We start from the raw sequence: 13,877 nt of genomic DNA on the forward strand, positions 1-13,877 counted from the left end.
TCAACTCATAAAAAGATATTACAACAAATTAACATCATATCAAGTGAGACAAAAGTGTTGAAAAGATGAATACTATTTTTCCTCCCTTTCCTATCTGCTATATCAGTATACTCCTTGAAAAGCTCTGGAAGTTTTACCCATAGTACCAGTAATCATTCATCCTTTAGTTTCATATATCACACCAAATAGGCAAAGTACAAGCTTATGTCTGCATTGCCAAGTAAACCCTGTGCTATGGTTTCAATAAATTCAAAAGCTATAAGCTTTCAGTTTCTGATGCACTTTAGCCAAAAAATACAAAGATTTGCTGATACATAAACCAAGTTACTATTTATTGAATATAAACCAGAAACTGTCTCTTGGTAGCACAGTGACAGATGAATTATTACAAATAATTGATATTTCAAAATTGGTGGAGAAAGAATACATGATGTTAAATTGATATTTCTTTTGTTTTTCTGTTATAAATTGCTTGATTTTTGCTACTGTAACCAATCTGTCTATCCTAACTTCCTCATCTGCTAACCAAATCAAAGAGAAACTCCAGTTGATTCACGGACAATCTCATATATCGCTATTACGTTCTCAATAGTCAACAAGAAAATGATACACCATTCCAAGAGATCTGACCTTCTATTTTGGATAACTTCTTGAAGGAAATGAATATTATGCTGCAACAAACAAAATAAACGTTCCAATTTAGAATCCTAAAGTTTATTACACATTGGGAAGAAAATGCACTGTCATTTACCACACAAGACCATCACCATCATGCAGCAAATGCTAAATCCAAATGGCAATGAGCAAATACCTAATTAGTTGGTTCTATTATGTGGAGTTCTATTATAATCCATTAAAATATTACCATGGCAATAATAGCTTTTAGGTCACATAAAGCTCTAACATTAAATTTGACTGCATAGAAACTAGAGATTGCTTCACGGATAGATAATTTATTGCTTTAATGGAGGTGTACATGGGCTGCACCTTTGTGCATTTCAGCCTTTTGAATATATTATTAAGACCCAAACTCATAATAAATTTCTGTTTATCAAACTTCAGATCCCTGAAATTCAAGTGCACTCTCAGTCATGCATTTTGTTCCTAAAGTAGTTATCTAATTGATTATGTCCCTTTTCTAGTATGCCCATATGCCATAATTTTTTAAGTATTGAAAAGAAATTCTTTGAAATTCAACAGGAACCAAATTACTATTGAGTGTAAATGAAGCACATGGGTACCTCCACAAATTTTAGCTTGAAATCCAGATTCCCAAAGCGTTGTGTAACCTCATACTCCTCCCGAAGATACTCATATATTTGAGCATATTTTGCTTCTCTCCAAGCAATTTCTGATCTGGATAATGAAAAAAAATCAACAAATATCAGGTGCTGCTAGACATTTGCTTATAAATCTAACTTGTGCATCTAATGTTCAGTTGTTCAAATGTATTGATTAAAATTAACAAGAAATGAAAGTTACCTGTTCCATTCTTGACGTACTGGAGACAAGAAATAACTTCAAATGACGCTAGAGTCAAGAAGCAACATTAGGCAAAGACAACCATTTTCAAGCTTGCTGGCCAACCTAAGCCTTAAAGAAGCTTATCTCACCAATGGGCAAGACAGTAGATGTACTTCAGAATAAAGCCTTGAATTTTTTAATGAACTTTTTCAAGTAAGAGCTCTTGCAGATTCAAAACTCTAGGCCTATTTGGTGCAATTTGAACCAATATTGCTAAATAGTTTATTCCAACCCAACCAACCAAATGAGTTTCCAGAATACGTAACCTACACAAGGCCTATTCTTTACCATATTTGCACAAATTACGACTTATTATTTGAATTAGTACACTCTTGCTTCCATAAGCCTACATTTTAACATTACTATAGTCAACTGTTCCTAGATCAATGCTATTGCAAGCTTAACATGCAAAGAATCTTGCAATCACACATATACATCAGCCAATATACAGATGTAGGGATAGCACAGAGAGAACTCGATAAGATAATAAATGATGTTAGTCCTAAAAGAATAAGAAAGTCAACGCATTGAAGAGACACAAATGAGAATCAACGGTTTAGACACCCCATGAGACTGTCACCTTGTTGAAGTCATGCAACAAAGGTTTGTTGAGCATAAACAACCTTTTTATAAATAAGCAGATTTGATCAACATTCGAGATGCTTCATAACAAACAGTTGAACATGTCAAGGACTCTAAAGCATCGTGTCAAACAAGTAATGGCACCAGAGATATTACCTCTCAAAAAGACCAACTTTAAGAATTACATCGGCCAAATTTGAATTAGCCTTCCCAACAAGTTTAATGAGCTTTGTCCTATCCATTGTGAAAGTTCCAGTCTTTTCCATTGCACGATTTATACCGGCAAACTCTTCAACCATACCATCAACCTGAGAGAGATGGAGAGAGACCATATTCAGTCCACATAGGCAATACCTTGCAGAATAAAGGCTTTCTCAAGCAGGGAATCTTTTGGAATGAGAAGTATGGTAGTGAAAATGTAAAAAAACACCTTCTTTCCTAGTAAATTGCTAAGTACTTACACAATAAAAACTTCATGCAAATTAATTGAAGTACCTGTGAAACAAAATAATCCAATGCAATGCTTTGACCAAGAACACTTCCAATAATGCGGATACTGTCAGTGTCTAAAGTTTTGAGAACAACATAGTCTGGTCCTCCCTGCATATCCTTAGCCAACTGTGGCTGCTCTTTGACAGCATAATCTTATCCAAAAAATAAAAAATACAAAACAGAAAATTAGTTTGTGATGAGCATGTAAGCCACAGGATAATCTAATTCCATATCTGTTGTTATGAGAAACATTATACAAGGAAATGGAAGAGATAGGACAAATCCCCACTACATAAACATATCTTTTTATCATAAACTTCATATTAATTGGTAGATATGATTTAGCATGCAGTCATAACATACTAAAGCAGATAGTTTGGACAGTTGCTTGAGCAGTTTCAGCCAAAGAACTAATGAATGTGACCTACAGTTTTGTCCACTCTCTCCTCCAACGCCACTAACCTTCACTGTTTCACTGCATCACCATAGCTGATGATACAAATATAAGACAAAGACATTTTCACGCACACAAATATATCAGATTTGACCAAATAGAGGACACTAAATGTACCCCAACCCCCAAAATGAAAGAAAAAGATACTAAAGAAATTTACCATCTCTCCTCATTTCTGGAAGCAATCCAGAACCATGTCTCCGAACTATTTCAAGGTAGCTCTCAACTTCATGGTCCTCAATGTTAAACAAGACAGCAGACCCATACTGAAAAACGACCATGTAACGACAGCTGCTGACTTTGTCCTTCATTCCAAATGCCTAAAGCCAAAGAGGTGTAGGAGAACAGATGTTGTTCAATCAAACAAATATCAAAAGCTATTTGCAGACTCGGCAGATTTCTTACAAAGGTAATAGCATAGCCAAACATGTTACTCTACTCATAACATATTGGACGCTAAAGATGAAGATAGCCCAAAGAATGAACTGAGGGTGCTAATGAAATAATCATAATCAAGCTTAATTTTCAACATGGCAAAAAATGCTCTCATACACTAACCAATGAGAACACAGCTTCTTTATCATAGATCAGCCTTAGACCTGATTATTGTTAGGAACTAGGAACTATTCCGTCTAACAATTCAATGACAGCAAAGTCTTTCTCTCAATGATCAAGAAAATAACATCAAGCAACGTCTCCTTTAACCAGAATAAGTACGTAAGAATAAATTTAATTGAAGTTGAAAAAACAAAATTGTTTGTTAAACATCTTACAGTAATATCTGGAGGGAAATCACAATATCTGAGGGCAATATAATTTGATGAACGAGAAGAAGGAGGGACAATGTTGCTTAAATTCTCAGCTTGCATACTCTTCAAATCGATACTGCCAACACCATAAGTCTGAGAAAACCCAACTCACCAACAAGAAAAATGCAAAACCAAATATAACAGCAGGTAACAAGAGCAAATGCATTAAGTCAAACAAGGTTTTTTTCCTTTTAAAAGAAAAAAAAAATCTCATCTTGAATATCTATTAAACTAAAAACACAATACCCAGAAACACCCAAGCTTCTTTTCTATCAAAAGATGAGACAAATCTCATCTTGAATATCCATTGAACTAAAAACACAATACCCAGAAACACCCAAGCTTCAAAACTGAAACATTGATTATCGGAGAGCGAACCTGGTGCAAAGGAAATAAGCTTTGATCGGAATCTTGCCAGTTTCCTCTTCTTCTTCTTGGGAAACAAATCCATAATTTTGGTGGAAAAAATCAGGCGACCCATGCTCAGAATCGCTGGTATAAACTGAAACTTGAGATGGGATTGCGGAGAATGGTCTTGTAAAGAGAAAACGAAGAGGTAGGTTTAGAGAAGGGGGTAGACAAAGAGGTTTTGGTCGTCCCTTGAGAGGGAGAGAACGGGTAAGGAATTTATGAGAAGGGAAGGGTGTCTTGGCCAAGTGGTTGAAGAGAAGCGGAGCAGCTGCTCTCCATCTACCCATTCACTGGAAAAAAAAAGAAGAATGGGATTTTTCTCGACTTTGTCAAATTAAAGTACGAAATCTTTGTTCCATGTTCAAATCATGGAGTTTCTTCGAGCTTTTTCTTAGGTTTTTGCGCGATTTCCCTCTTTCCTTTCTCTCTTTTCTCTCCACGATTTTGGTAATCAGAATCAGTGATGTAACCGAGTCCCGACCATTCACAGGATGCCCAATATACAGGAAATCCCCAATTAAAATTTTAAAAAAAATAGTAGTTTTTTTTAATTGGCAATAATTTGAATTTATATAATTAAGTCTAAATGTTATGGTGAAATTACTATTGACATTCAAAGCTTAAGAATACTGACATTCGAGTATTTGTCACATTGCTTTATACATTGAAATTTATCATAAATAAATATTTTTTATTAATTAAAAAAAAACAGAAATATTATTCAGAAGTAAGACGGGATGAAGGCCATCTCTCGTTACAAGGATAACATTCTTCACTAATCGTAAAAATATCTTTAGCAAAACCCAAAATATGTGTACCCTTTATTTTTCATTTTTGCTAAAACCTTTAACACTCTAATATTTATACACTTTGCAAGTTTATATCAAATAAAGATAAGTTGTATTTATTTTAAGAGAAATTAAAAATTAATATGTTCAAATAATGTACATGATAATTTATTCACGTGTACCTATTCTTTTTGAAGGAGTTTCAATAATATATTGATTTTGAACAACAAAATTATTAAAAGATTTGAATACTTTAAGAGTTATTCGAATTTCACTTGATTAAATTATACTAATATTTATAATAACATCGATGAAATTACATAAAAGCTTAATAATATAATCAAATAAATATATAAAATAAGTCTATATTATTAATTTTATTTATTTATTTCTCGTGCACATGTAAAAAAAATTACCTTTTACTTGATGAAAACAGTTTTCCCACATTCTCTTTTATCACTCCCGATGTGGACAAATTCTAGCTTAATTCTAATTCAAAGTATAATTTGAAGAATCCATGAAGATTTGTTTACGATGTTATGCAAATATTCATGTCTTGTAATTAGTTTTGGCACATGTGTTAGTTTCTTTAGAACGTTTTACATGATAAGTTTGTCTTGTTGAGATCTTAACAAAAGGAAGAAGTCAGATATGTTTTGTGGAAATTTTTTTTTTCCAACATCAGTACTTGAAAATGATTTTTTTAATTTCCAAATGAGGAAATGTTAAAGAGTTCAAATTAATAAAAAAGATTCAAATAGTCTAAAAATCTTTACTCTTAAAATCTATAATATTTAAATACATTATCATTTTATTTGTATAATATCTAAAAATATATATGAAATATTTTAAAATTTAAATAATTTTTATTATTTTATTACATTCAATTACATTTTTATATATATTTTATTTTGAATTAAATAAAATTTTATAATTAATCATTAATTAATTTTTATTACTTAAAAAGTCATTTTTATTTTATATAAGGTGATACTAATAGATAAACTCAAAATATATAATTATACAGTTATTTATAATATTTTATATTACGAAACATTACTATATAAGTATGATAATTATAATCTTTTAATAAATAAGATTTCTAATAGTCATATATTAATATTAATATATAGCTTATATTATTTAAAATATATAACTTGTAATTACATATTTCATTATCTTAATATATAACCATATTATATTATATATTTATAAATTAAAATATCTATTATATTTAATATATGTATAATTTATTACTATATTATTATATTAATTATAAAATTTTGTTATATATATAATAGTAATTATGTTCCTTATAATATGATATTCATAATGTTTTAACTTAACTAACAATTTAATAGCTTTGTTATTTAAATAATTAATGACATTAATTAATAATTTGATAATTTTATCATAAATTATACTTATACAATTACATATGATTAACAATGACATATTGTCAATTTTTAACAAAATAAATAGTTGGTAAAATTGGTAAAAACTTAAATAATTCCATCTTTACATGAGCTCGATTCTAGTATTTAGTGTCACACGCGGGTAGCTTCATTCCTAAGATTGTCCCCGCGAAAGGGGGGCTAACAAGGTCTTTCTCGCACGGTTAAAGTGGTTAGTATCACCCGCGCCGCGAATAACTTCATTTTTTAAATTTTCCTCGCGAAAGGGCCCTATAAATCTAGTATTAGATTCAGCCTCCTCTCGCCTTCCCCAACTCTTCTCGCCTTCTCCCTAGTATTAGCTTCAGTCTCCTCTCGCCTTCCCCAACTCTTCTCGCCTTCTCCCTAGTATTAGCTTCAATCTCCTCTCGTGGGATAACAAGGCAAAAAATGGATTTGCGGTACGGTGTCCCCCCAATATTAAATTTGATGTTCCTGTTGTTCTTCAGCACCCAACCTGGCCCTGGGATGTGGGATTCGAATCTCAATATCTCCTCAATCTTGGTCCATCAGTTCTCATTTCTGGAGCTGGCATTCCTATTTCTCGCCGTGATGTTTCTACTACTTTTCCTTTTCACCTCGGTTGAAGTCCCTCTAATCCTCCACCCCATTCGCTTCCGCCTTGGCGCTGGAGTTTTCTCAATCGCCTTGACCGTATCACTCGTAGCCTCACTCTTCTTTCCACCTTCGCTCTTCTGGCCTGTTTATTTACTTGTCGTCCTCTTTTCTCCCTGTCACGGCATGTTCTTTGATCTTTTTAAACACTTTCTAGGGTGGTTTTCAGGCGCCCTTCAATCAGTTCCCACTTATTTCATCACCATCACCCAGAACGAAGAAAGTTCAACCTCAGCTCCTCTGCAAGACGACGTTGAGCTTGGACTCACACACGGCCAGCAGAACTTGGAACATAACGAGTGATGCCGGCATGGAATAGTTCTCAGCTGGTTTAGAATTACTTTATTATTTGCAGTTTGTTGCTTACTCTGTTTCAATGTTTTAAGGAACTACTCACGATTGATTATTTTGATTTGTTTTGGGGAACGCTGATTCTGTTCAGGTTCCCCTTGTTTGTTTTACAGTCAATTATGTAATCTAATACTGTTATATATTTCTAATTCGCTTCTTTCGAGTTTTGTTGATGTTGTTGCCAGCTTCTGCGGTTTTCGCGAAAAACAGAGTAGAGGTGTTTTTTATTTTTTTGTATCAAGAGCGAGGTTTTGAAAAAAAAATTTAAATAAAAAGGACAAGAAAATAAAAGGACATTTTGTTTAATTAGACCTGAAACCAAAAACCCAGGCCCAATTCTATCTGAAAGGGCTCAGAAGTGCAAAAAGAATAAAGCAATAATAATGTACTAACGCGAAAAAACAAAGAGTTGCAGCAAAACGGTGACGTTTTTAAGGCAAATCTCCCATGGAAACTGCCAATGGACTCGGTACCGGTGTTGCTCCCGAGCCGCGTGAAACACAAAAGGGAGTCTTAAGTGTGAAAGCTGCGGTGAGCAAAAGAGCCACACTTCTCCGTGAGAGAGAAAGGGCAATTCCAAGCAGACTCCGAAATGGCGATATCCGGGAATTTAAGGGTTCGCTGCTACCCTCGCCTCTTACCATCAACACCACCCTTTTCGAAGCTCCGTCCCCTCTTCAAAGGTCCTTATCCTTCAATCCCTGTCTTCTTACCTCTACAACGACATTTCTGCTAAATTTTCTCTGCATTGACTTGAAATAGTTGTGTAATTTATCATAGATTTTCTCAATTCCGTGGTTGGTTGCCGAATAAGATTTCAGTGTCTATTTGAGGGTTAGAGTTGCAGATACTATTCTGAATCGTTTGAATTCCAAGTTTTGAGCCGCTCTTTTCCAACCAAATGGAGGATGAGCTAATTGGGTTTTCCTAATTTTTGTAGCAGCAGCTGCAGCAACATGTAGCCCTGTAAACCCTTACCAGTGCTCTAATTTTCAACTTCGGCAAAATATTTTCTGGGTTTTATTAGCTGTCCTTTTGTCTAATTATTTTATGCTTTGTCCTTCTTGGGTTTGTAAGCTTCAATTTTTTGTGCAGTTTGCTTTGCAAGTATCTACTTTTTATCGAAAATTTGCACTTCATCAAAGTCAAATACATACCTGTTTTTGTTGGCCTTGTCTTCTTTCAATCGATGGTCATGACTATGGGTTGATCTTGTTTCCGTCCCCTACTCTTTTAATTTTAGGTAATTATACTTGTAGTGTATTGCAAATAGAGCCAAATATAAGCATGACTAGGGCATCAAATTGAAAGCTAGGTTATCCTGAGAATATTTCCTGTTGATTTTAGGAACCTAAAACTCTAGAGTAATAATTCAACTATTTCTAGTTCTCGAACCGTTTCTAGTCAAGGTCATTTTCCATGTACTTTGTTTTCATATTGTTGATAAGGATTGGGAATTCAGAATTTTTATTCCCAATTTGATACTTGGTATTAGTAAGTAAGTGCTACTGGCTGATTTTGTCATCATCCTTATCTTCTTTCCCGCACCCCCCTTCGAAACAAACACATTGACACCCTTCTCCCCGTCTATATGAGAAGGTATTGTCGTTCATATATGATGTTGAAACTGGAAGATCCAAGCTTGATGAGTTTGGTGTTCCAAGCAAGTCAATGCCGTGCTTATCCTACCCATGACAATCAACTCGTTAGGTAATGAAATCAGCAATGGTAAATGGTGATTAGGTAGTAAAGGAAGATGTATTGTCATTAGTAGTAAGGTTATATGTAGGGTGACAGTGGCTGCTGCTTATGGAGGTAATTGGGATGGTGTTTGGATCTAGCTATACTCTTGTGGTAGTTGCATTGACTGTAATAAGCAGCTGCAACTGATGCCTGAATAGTATTTTATAAGTTACAATTTTGTAATGTTAATACAAAATAAAAAGTAAATATGTTTATATTTAAAGTATATATATACTGAAAATATTTTAATATATATAATAGTAATTATATTTCTTATATATTAACACAGTATATAAACATATATATTGAAAGATATTATAAGTTAATTAATAATAATAATTTCATGAATTAATTTAATTAACTATATGAATTTGTCTTTAATTTCATGAAATTAAAAAAAATAGTTAGGTTTCAAAACTATTTTAATATCAAAAGCTCTCTTTAAGTATATATGTTATAAGTTTATATAAATAATAGTATATATATATTATAATTAATAATTTTATAAGTAATAATTTTTGTAATGTTAAAATACAAAATATAAAGTAAATATGTTTATGTTAAAAGTATATATATATATAATAGTAATTATATTTTTTTATAATACGATTGGATATTCATATTATTTAAACATGATTAAGAATCTATTAATTTTTTAATTTAAATATATTAATGTCATCATATTAATAATTAGAGTAATCATACTTTTCATATATTTGTTAGTTTAACAAAAAGAACTGCTTGTAAAGTTGGTAAAATTTAAATATTTTTAATTTAATTATTAAAATAATAATAAAATATTTATAAATGATAATCGAATTCGGCTAATAAGTACCTAAGGGTGGTACCTGAGCTCGATTCGGGTAGTGAAATTATTATTCAAACTCGTCTCAAATCCGATTATAGAATACCCTAATCTTATATAACGGAGTCGAGTATCTACGGGTACCTTATAGTAAGGTACTTATTGCCATCCCTAGTTGGAAGTAAAAACTAAGGATGACATGGGGGAGGGAGGGGGACACTCCACGTAGGCTCGGGTTGAGATTAATTTGTGGGTTATGCAAATTGTCGATCACACTCCACGAAAATAAATATATTTATATTAAATATATATTATATTTTGTGTAAATTAAAATTTTTGTTTGTATATAATAATAACTTATTTTATATTAATAAATATATAATAATATTTGTATATAAATTAAAATATGTATATTATAATTAATAGATATATAATTATACAGTTATTCATAATATTTTATATTATGAAATATTACTGCCTAAGTATAATAATTATAACCTTTTAATATGTAAGATATTTAATAATTATATATTAATTTTAAAATATAATTTATATCATTTAAAATATATACTTTGTAATTACATATTTCATGATCTTAATACATAATCATATTATATTATATATTTAGAAATGAAAATACCTATTATATTTAATACATGTATAATTTATTGTTATATTATTATATTAATCATAAAACGTTATTATATATATAATAGTAATTGTATTCTTTATAATATGATATTCATACTGTTTAAAGTTAACTGCAATTTAATAAGTATGTTATTTAAATATATTAATGACATATTAATTAATAATTTGATAATTTTATCATAATTTATACTTATACAATTACATATGATTAAGAATAATATATTGTAAATATCGACCAAAATGACAAATTGGTAAAATTGGTAAAAGCTTAAATAATATCCACCCTGGCACCTGTGGAAAAATATATCGTAATCCGACCTCCTTTCCTTTGCCTTTTCAAAAATCCTTTCCGAAAAAATTCTTTAAACTTTAAATCCAAAAAATTCTTTAATTCTTTAAACTTTAAATCCAAAAAATTCTTTAAACTTTAAATCCAAAAAATTACCTCCTTTCCTTTGCCTTTCCAAAAATCCTTTCCGAAAAAGTTCTTTAAACTTTAAATCCAAAAAATTCTTTAAACTTTAAATCCTTTAAACTTTAAAAGTTGTACCCTATAAAAAGCAACAATTTGCACAATTGAACACAACTTCACTCTCCTCTCGCCTCACAAAATGGATTTGCGTTATGGTATTCCCCCTCTATTGAACTTGATCTTCTTTTTCTTCTTGACTTCCCAACCCAGCCCCCGGGAGTGGAGCGGGAACCTCGTGGTGTCCTCAACCTTGGTCCACTAATTTCCAATTTTGGAGCTGGCATTCCTACTTCTCGTCCTGATGCTTCTGCTACTCTTCCTCTTCACCTCGGCTGAAGTCCCTCTAAACCTCAACGCCATCCGCATCCGCCTTCGAGTTGGAGATTTCTCCATCGCCTTGACCATCCGCTCCTCTTCAAGACGACATTGAACTTGGACTCGTACACGAACAGCAGAACTCGGCGAGTGATGCTGGCATGGTGTAGTTCTCAACTAGTTTAAATAAAGTGAGTGGTATTGCTCTGGATTCCACCCGGTGCAATGCCTTTAGAATTTCTTAGTTATTTACAGCTTGTTGATGTACTCTGTTTCAGTGTTTCATTGTTGATTTTAATTTCCCAGCAAAAGCTTTTGGGCACGCTTATTCTGTTCAGATTCTCCTTGTTCTTGTTTGTTGTCCAGTTGATTATGTGATAATATGCGGCTTTGATCTCTCTACTTGTTTTCGTTCAACTTTTGTTCGGTAAACCCTTACCAGTGCTCCATTTTTTCAATTTCGGCAAAATGTAGCTAAATTAAATTTTTAATTTAAATATATTAATGTCATCATATTAATAATTAGACTAACCATACTTTTCATATATTTGTTAATTTTTAACAAAAAGAATTGCTTGTAAAGTTGATAAAATTTGAATATTTTTAATTTAATTATTAAAATAATAATAAAATATTTATAAATGGTAATCGAATTTTGATAACAGGTATTTAGGAATGGTGCCCGAACCCGATTCAAATAATGAAATTACTACCCAAATTCGTCTTAAACCTGATTATAGGATACCATAATATTGTATAATGGAGTTGAGTATCCACGGGTACCCAATAGTAGGGTACCCATTGCCATCCCTAGGTGGAAATAAAAGCTAAGGACGACGTGGGGGAGGGAAGGGGACACTCCACGTAGGCTCGGGTTGGGATTATTTTGTGGGTTATGCAAATTGTTGATTACACTCCGCGAAAATAAATATATTTATCTTAAATATATATTATATTTTGTGTAAATTAAAATTTTTGTTTGTATATAATAATAATAATAATAATAACTAATAACTTATTTTATCATAATAAATATATAATAATATTTGTATATAAATTAAAATATGTATATTATAATTAATAGATATATAATTATACAGTTATTCATAATATTTTATATTATGAAATATTACTACCTAAGTATGAAAATTATAAGCTTTCAATATGTAAGATATTTAATAATTATATATTAATTTTAAAATATAATTTATATCATTTAAAATATATACCTTGTAATTACATATTTCATGATCTTAATACATAATCATATTATATTATATATTTATAAATGAAAATACCTATTATATTTAACACATGTATAATTTATTGTTATATTATTATATTAATCATAAAACATTGTTATAAATAATAGTAATTATATTCCTTGTAATATGATATTTATAATGTTTAAATTTAACTACAATTTAATAGTTATGTTATTTAAATATATTAATGAAATATTAATTAATAATTTGATAATTTTATCATAATTTATACTTATACAATTAGATATGATTAAGAATAATATATTATAACCATTTACCCAATTGACTAGTTGGTAAAATTGGTAAAAGCTTAAACAATATTCATCCTTTCCTGAGTTCGATCCTTCTACTATGTCCTCAATCCTCCTATTGCACTCTGGGTCCCAACTATTCAAAACATCAAATAAAAACACATATAAAAACACTCCTATTGCACTCTGGGTCCCAACTATTCAAAACATCAAATAAAAACACTCCTACTCCTATTGCACTGTGGGTCCCATTAAAAGCATATCATGTAAAAACACTCCTATTAAAAGCATATCATATAAAAACACTCCTATTGCACGTTGCACTCTGGGTCCCAACTATTCAAAACATCAAATAAAAACACTCCTATTCAAAACATAGAACCCAACACAAAATAAAAACACTCCTATTCACAAAAGCACCTCCTACAAACATCCAACACTCACTCCAACACAAAATAAAAACACTCCTATTCACAAAAACACCCACTCACTCCAACACAAAATAAAAACACTCCTATTCACAAAAACACCCAACACTCACTCCTACCTACAGTAAGATCCTTTGTAAGATCCTTTATCCTATAAAAAGAGAGCAGAGCAATGGGTAGAAAACTTAATTGAACACAACTTCACTCTCCTCTCGCCTCACAAAATGGATCTTCACTCTCCTCTCGCCTCACAAAATGGATTTGCGGTATGGTATTCCCCCTATATTGAACTTGATCTTCTTTTTCTTCTTCACTTCCCAACCCAGCCCTCGGGAGTGGAGCTGGAACCTCGTGGTGTCCTCAACCTTGGTCCACCAATTTTCAATTTTGGAGCTCGCATTCCTACTCCTCGTCGTCATGCTTCTGCTACTCTTCCTCTTCACCTCGGCTGAAGTCCCTCTAAACCT

The 13,877-nt window shown here is 31.6% G+C and overlaps 1 protein-coding gene and 1 long non-coding RNA gene across 2 annotated transcripts; one reads left to right on the forward strand and one right to left on the reverse strand.

Annotated features, from left to right (window-relative positions):
• LOC18610315 lies at window positions 245–4,783 on the reverse strand. The gene is made up of 7 exons (XM_007045901.2): window positions 4,240–4,783; window positions 3,826–3,937; window positions 3,213–3,372; window positions 2,602–2,750; window positions 2,263–2,414; window positions 1,242–1,356; window positions 245–671 (listed from the first exon to the last, which is right to left on the reverse strand). Exons 1-7 carry the CDS (start codon window positions 4,557–4,559, stop codon window positions 531–533), a joined length of 1,149 nt encoding a protein of 382 aa, XP_007045963.2. The 5' UTR covers window positions 4,560–4,783; the 3' UTR covers window positions 245–530.
• Window positions 7,838–8,697, forward strand: LOC18610317. The gene is made up of 2 exons (XR_001926768.1): window positions 7,838–8,163; window positions 8,261–8,697. It is a non-coding gene; the product is annotated as an uncharacterized LOC18610317 (long non-coding RNA).

Source organism: Theobroma cacao, chromosome 2 (genome assembly GCF_000208745.1).
Source record: "Theobroma cacao cultivar B97-61/B2 chromosome 2, Criollo_cocoa_genome_V2, whole genome shotgun sequence".
NCBI classification, from domain to species: domain Eukaryota; kingdom Viridiplantae; phylum Streptophyta; class Magnoliopsida; order Malvales; family Malvaceae; genus Theobroma; species Theobroma cacao.

What these genes read in the sequence shown, in the direction of transcription:
- LOC18610315 (XM_007045901.2), bottom strand. Translation starts at nt 4,559, where the DNA reads ATGGGTAGATGGAGAGCAGCTGCTCCGCTTCTCTTCAACCACTTGGCC. An exon ending in TGGATTATTTTGTTTCACAG is followed by an intron (nt 2,415 to 2,601) that starts GTACTTCAATTA and finishes CATCTCTCTCAG; the next exon opens with GTTGATGGTATGGTTGAAGA. An exon ending in AAAGTTGGTCTTTTTGAGAG is followed by an intron (nt 1,357 to 2,262) that starts GTAATATCTCTG and finishes TTCATTATCCAG; the next exon opens with ATCAGAAATTGCTTGGAGAG.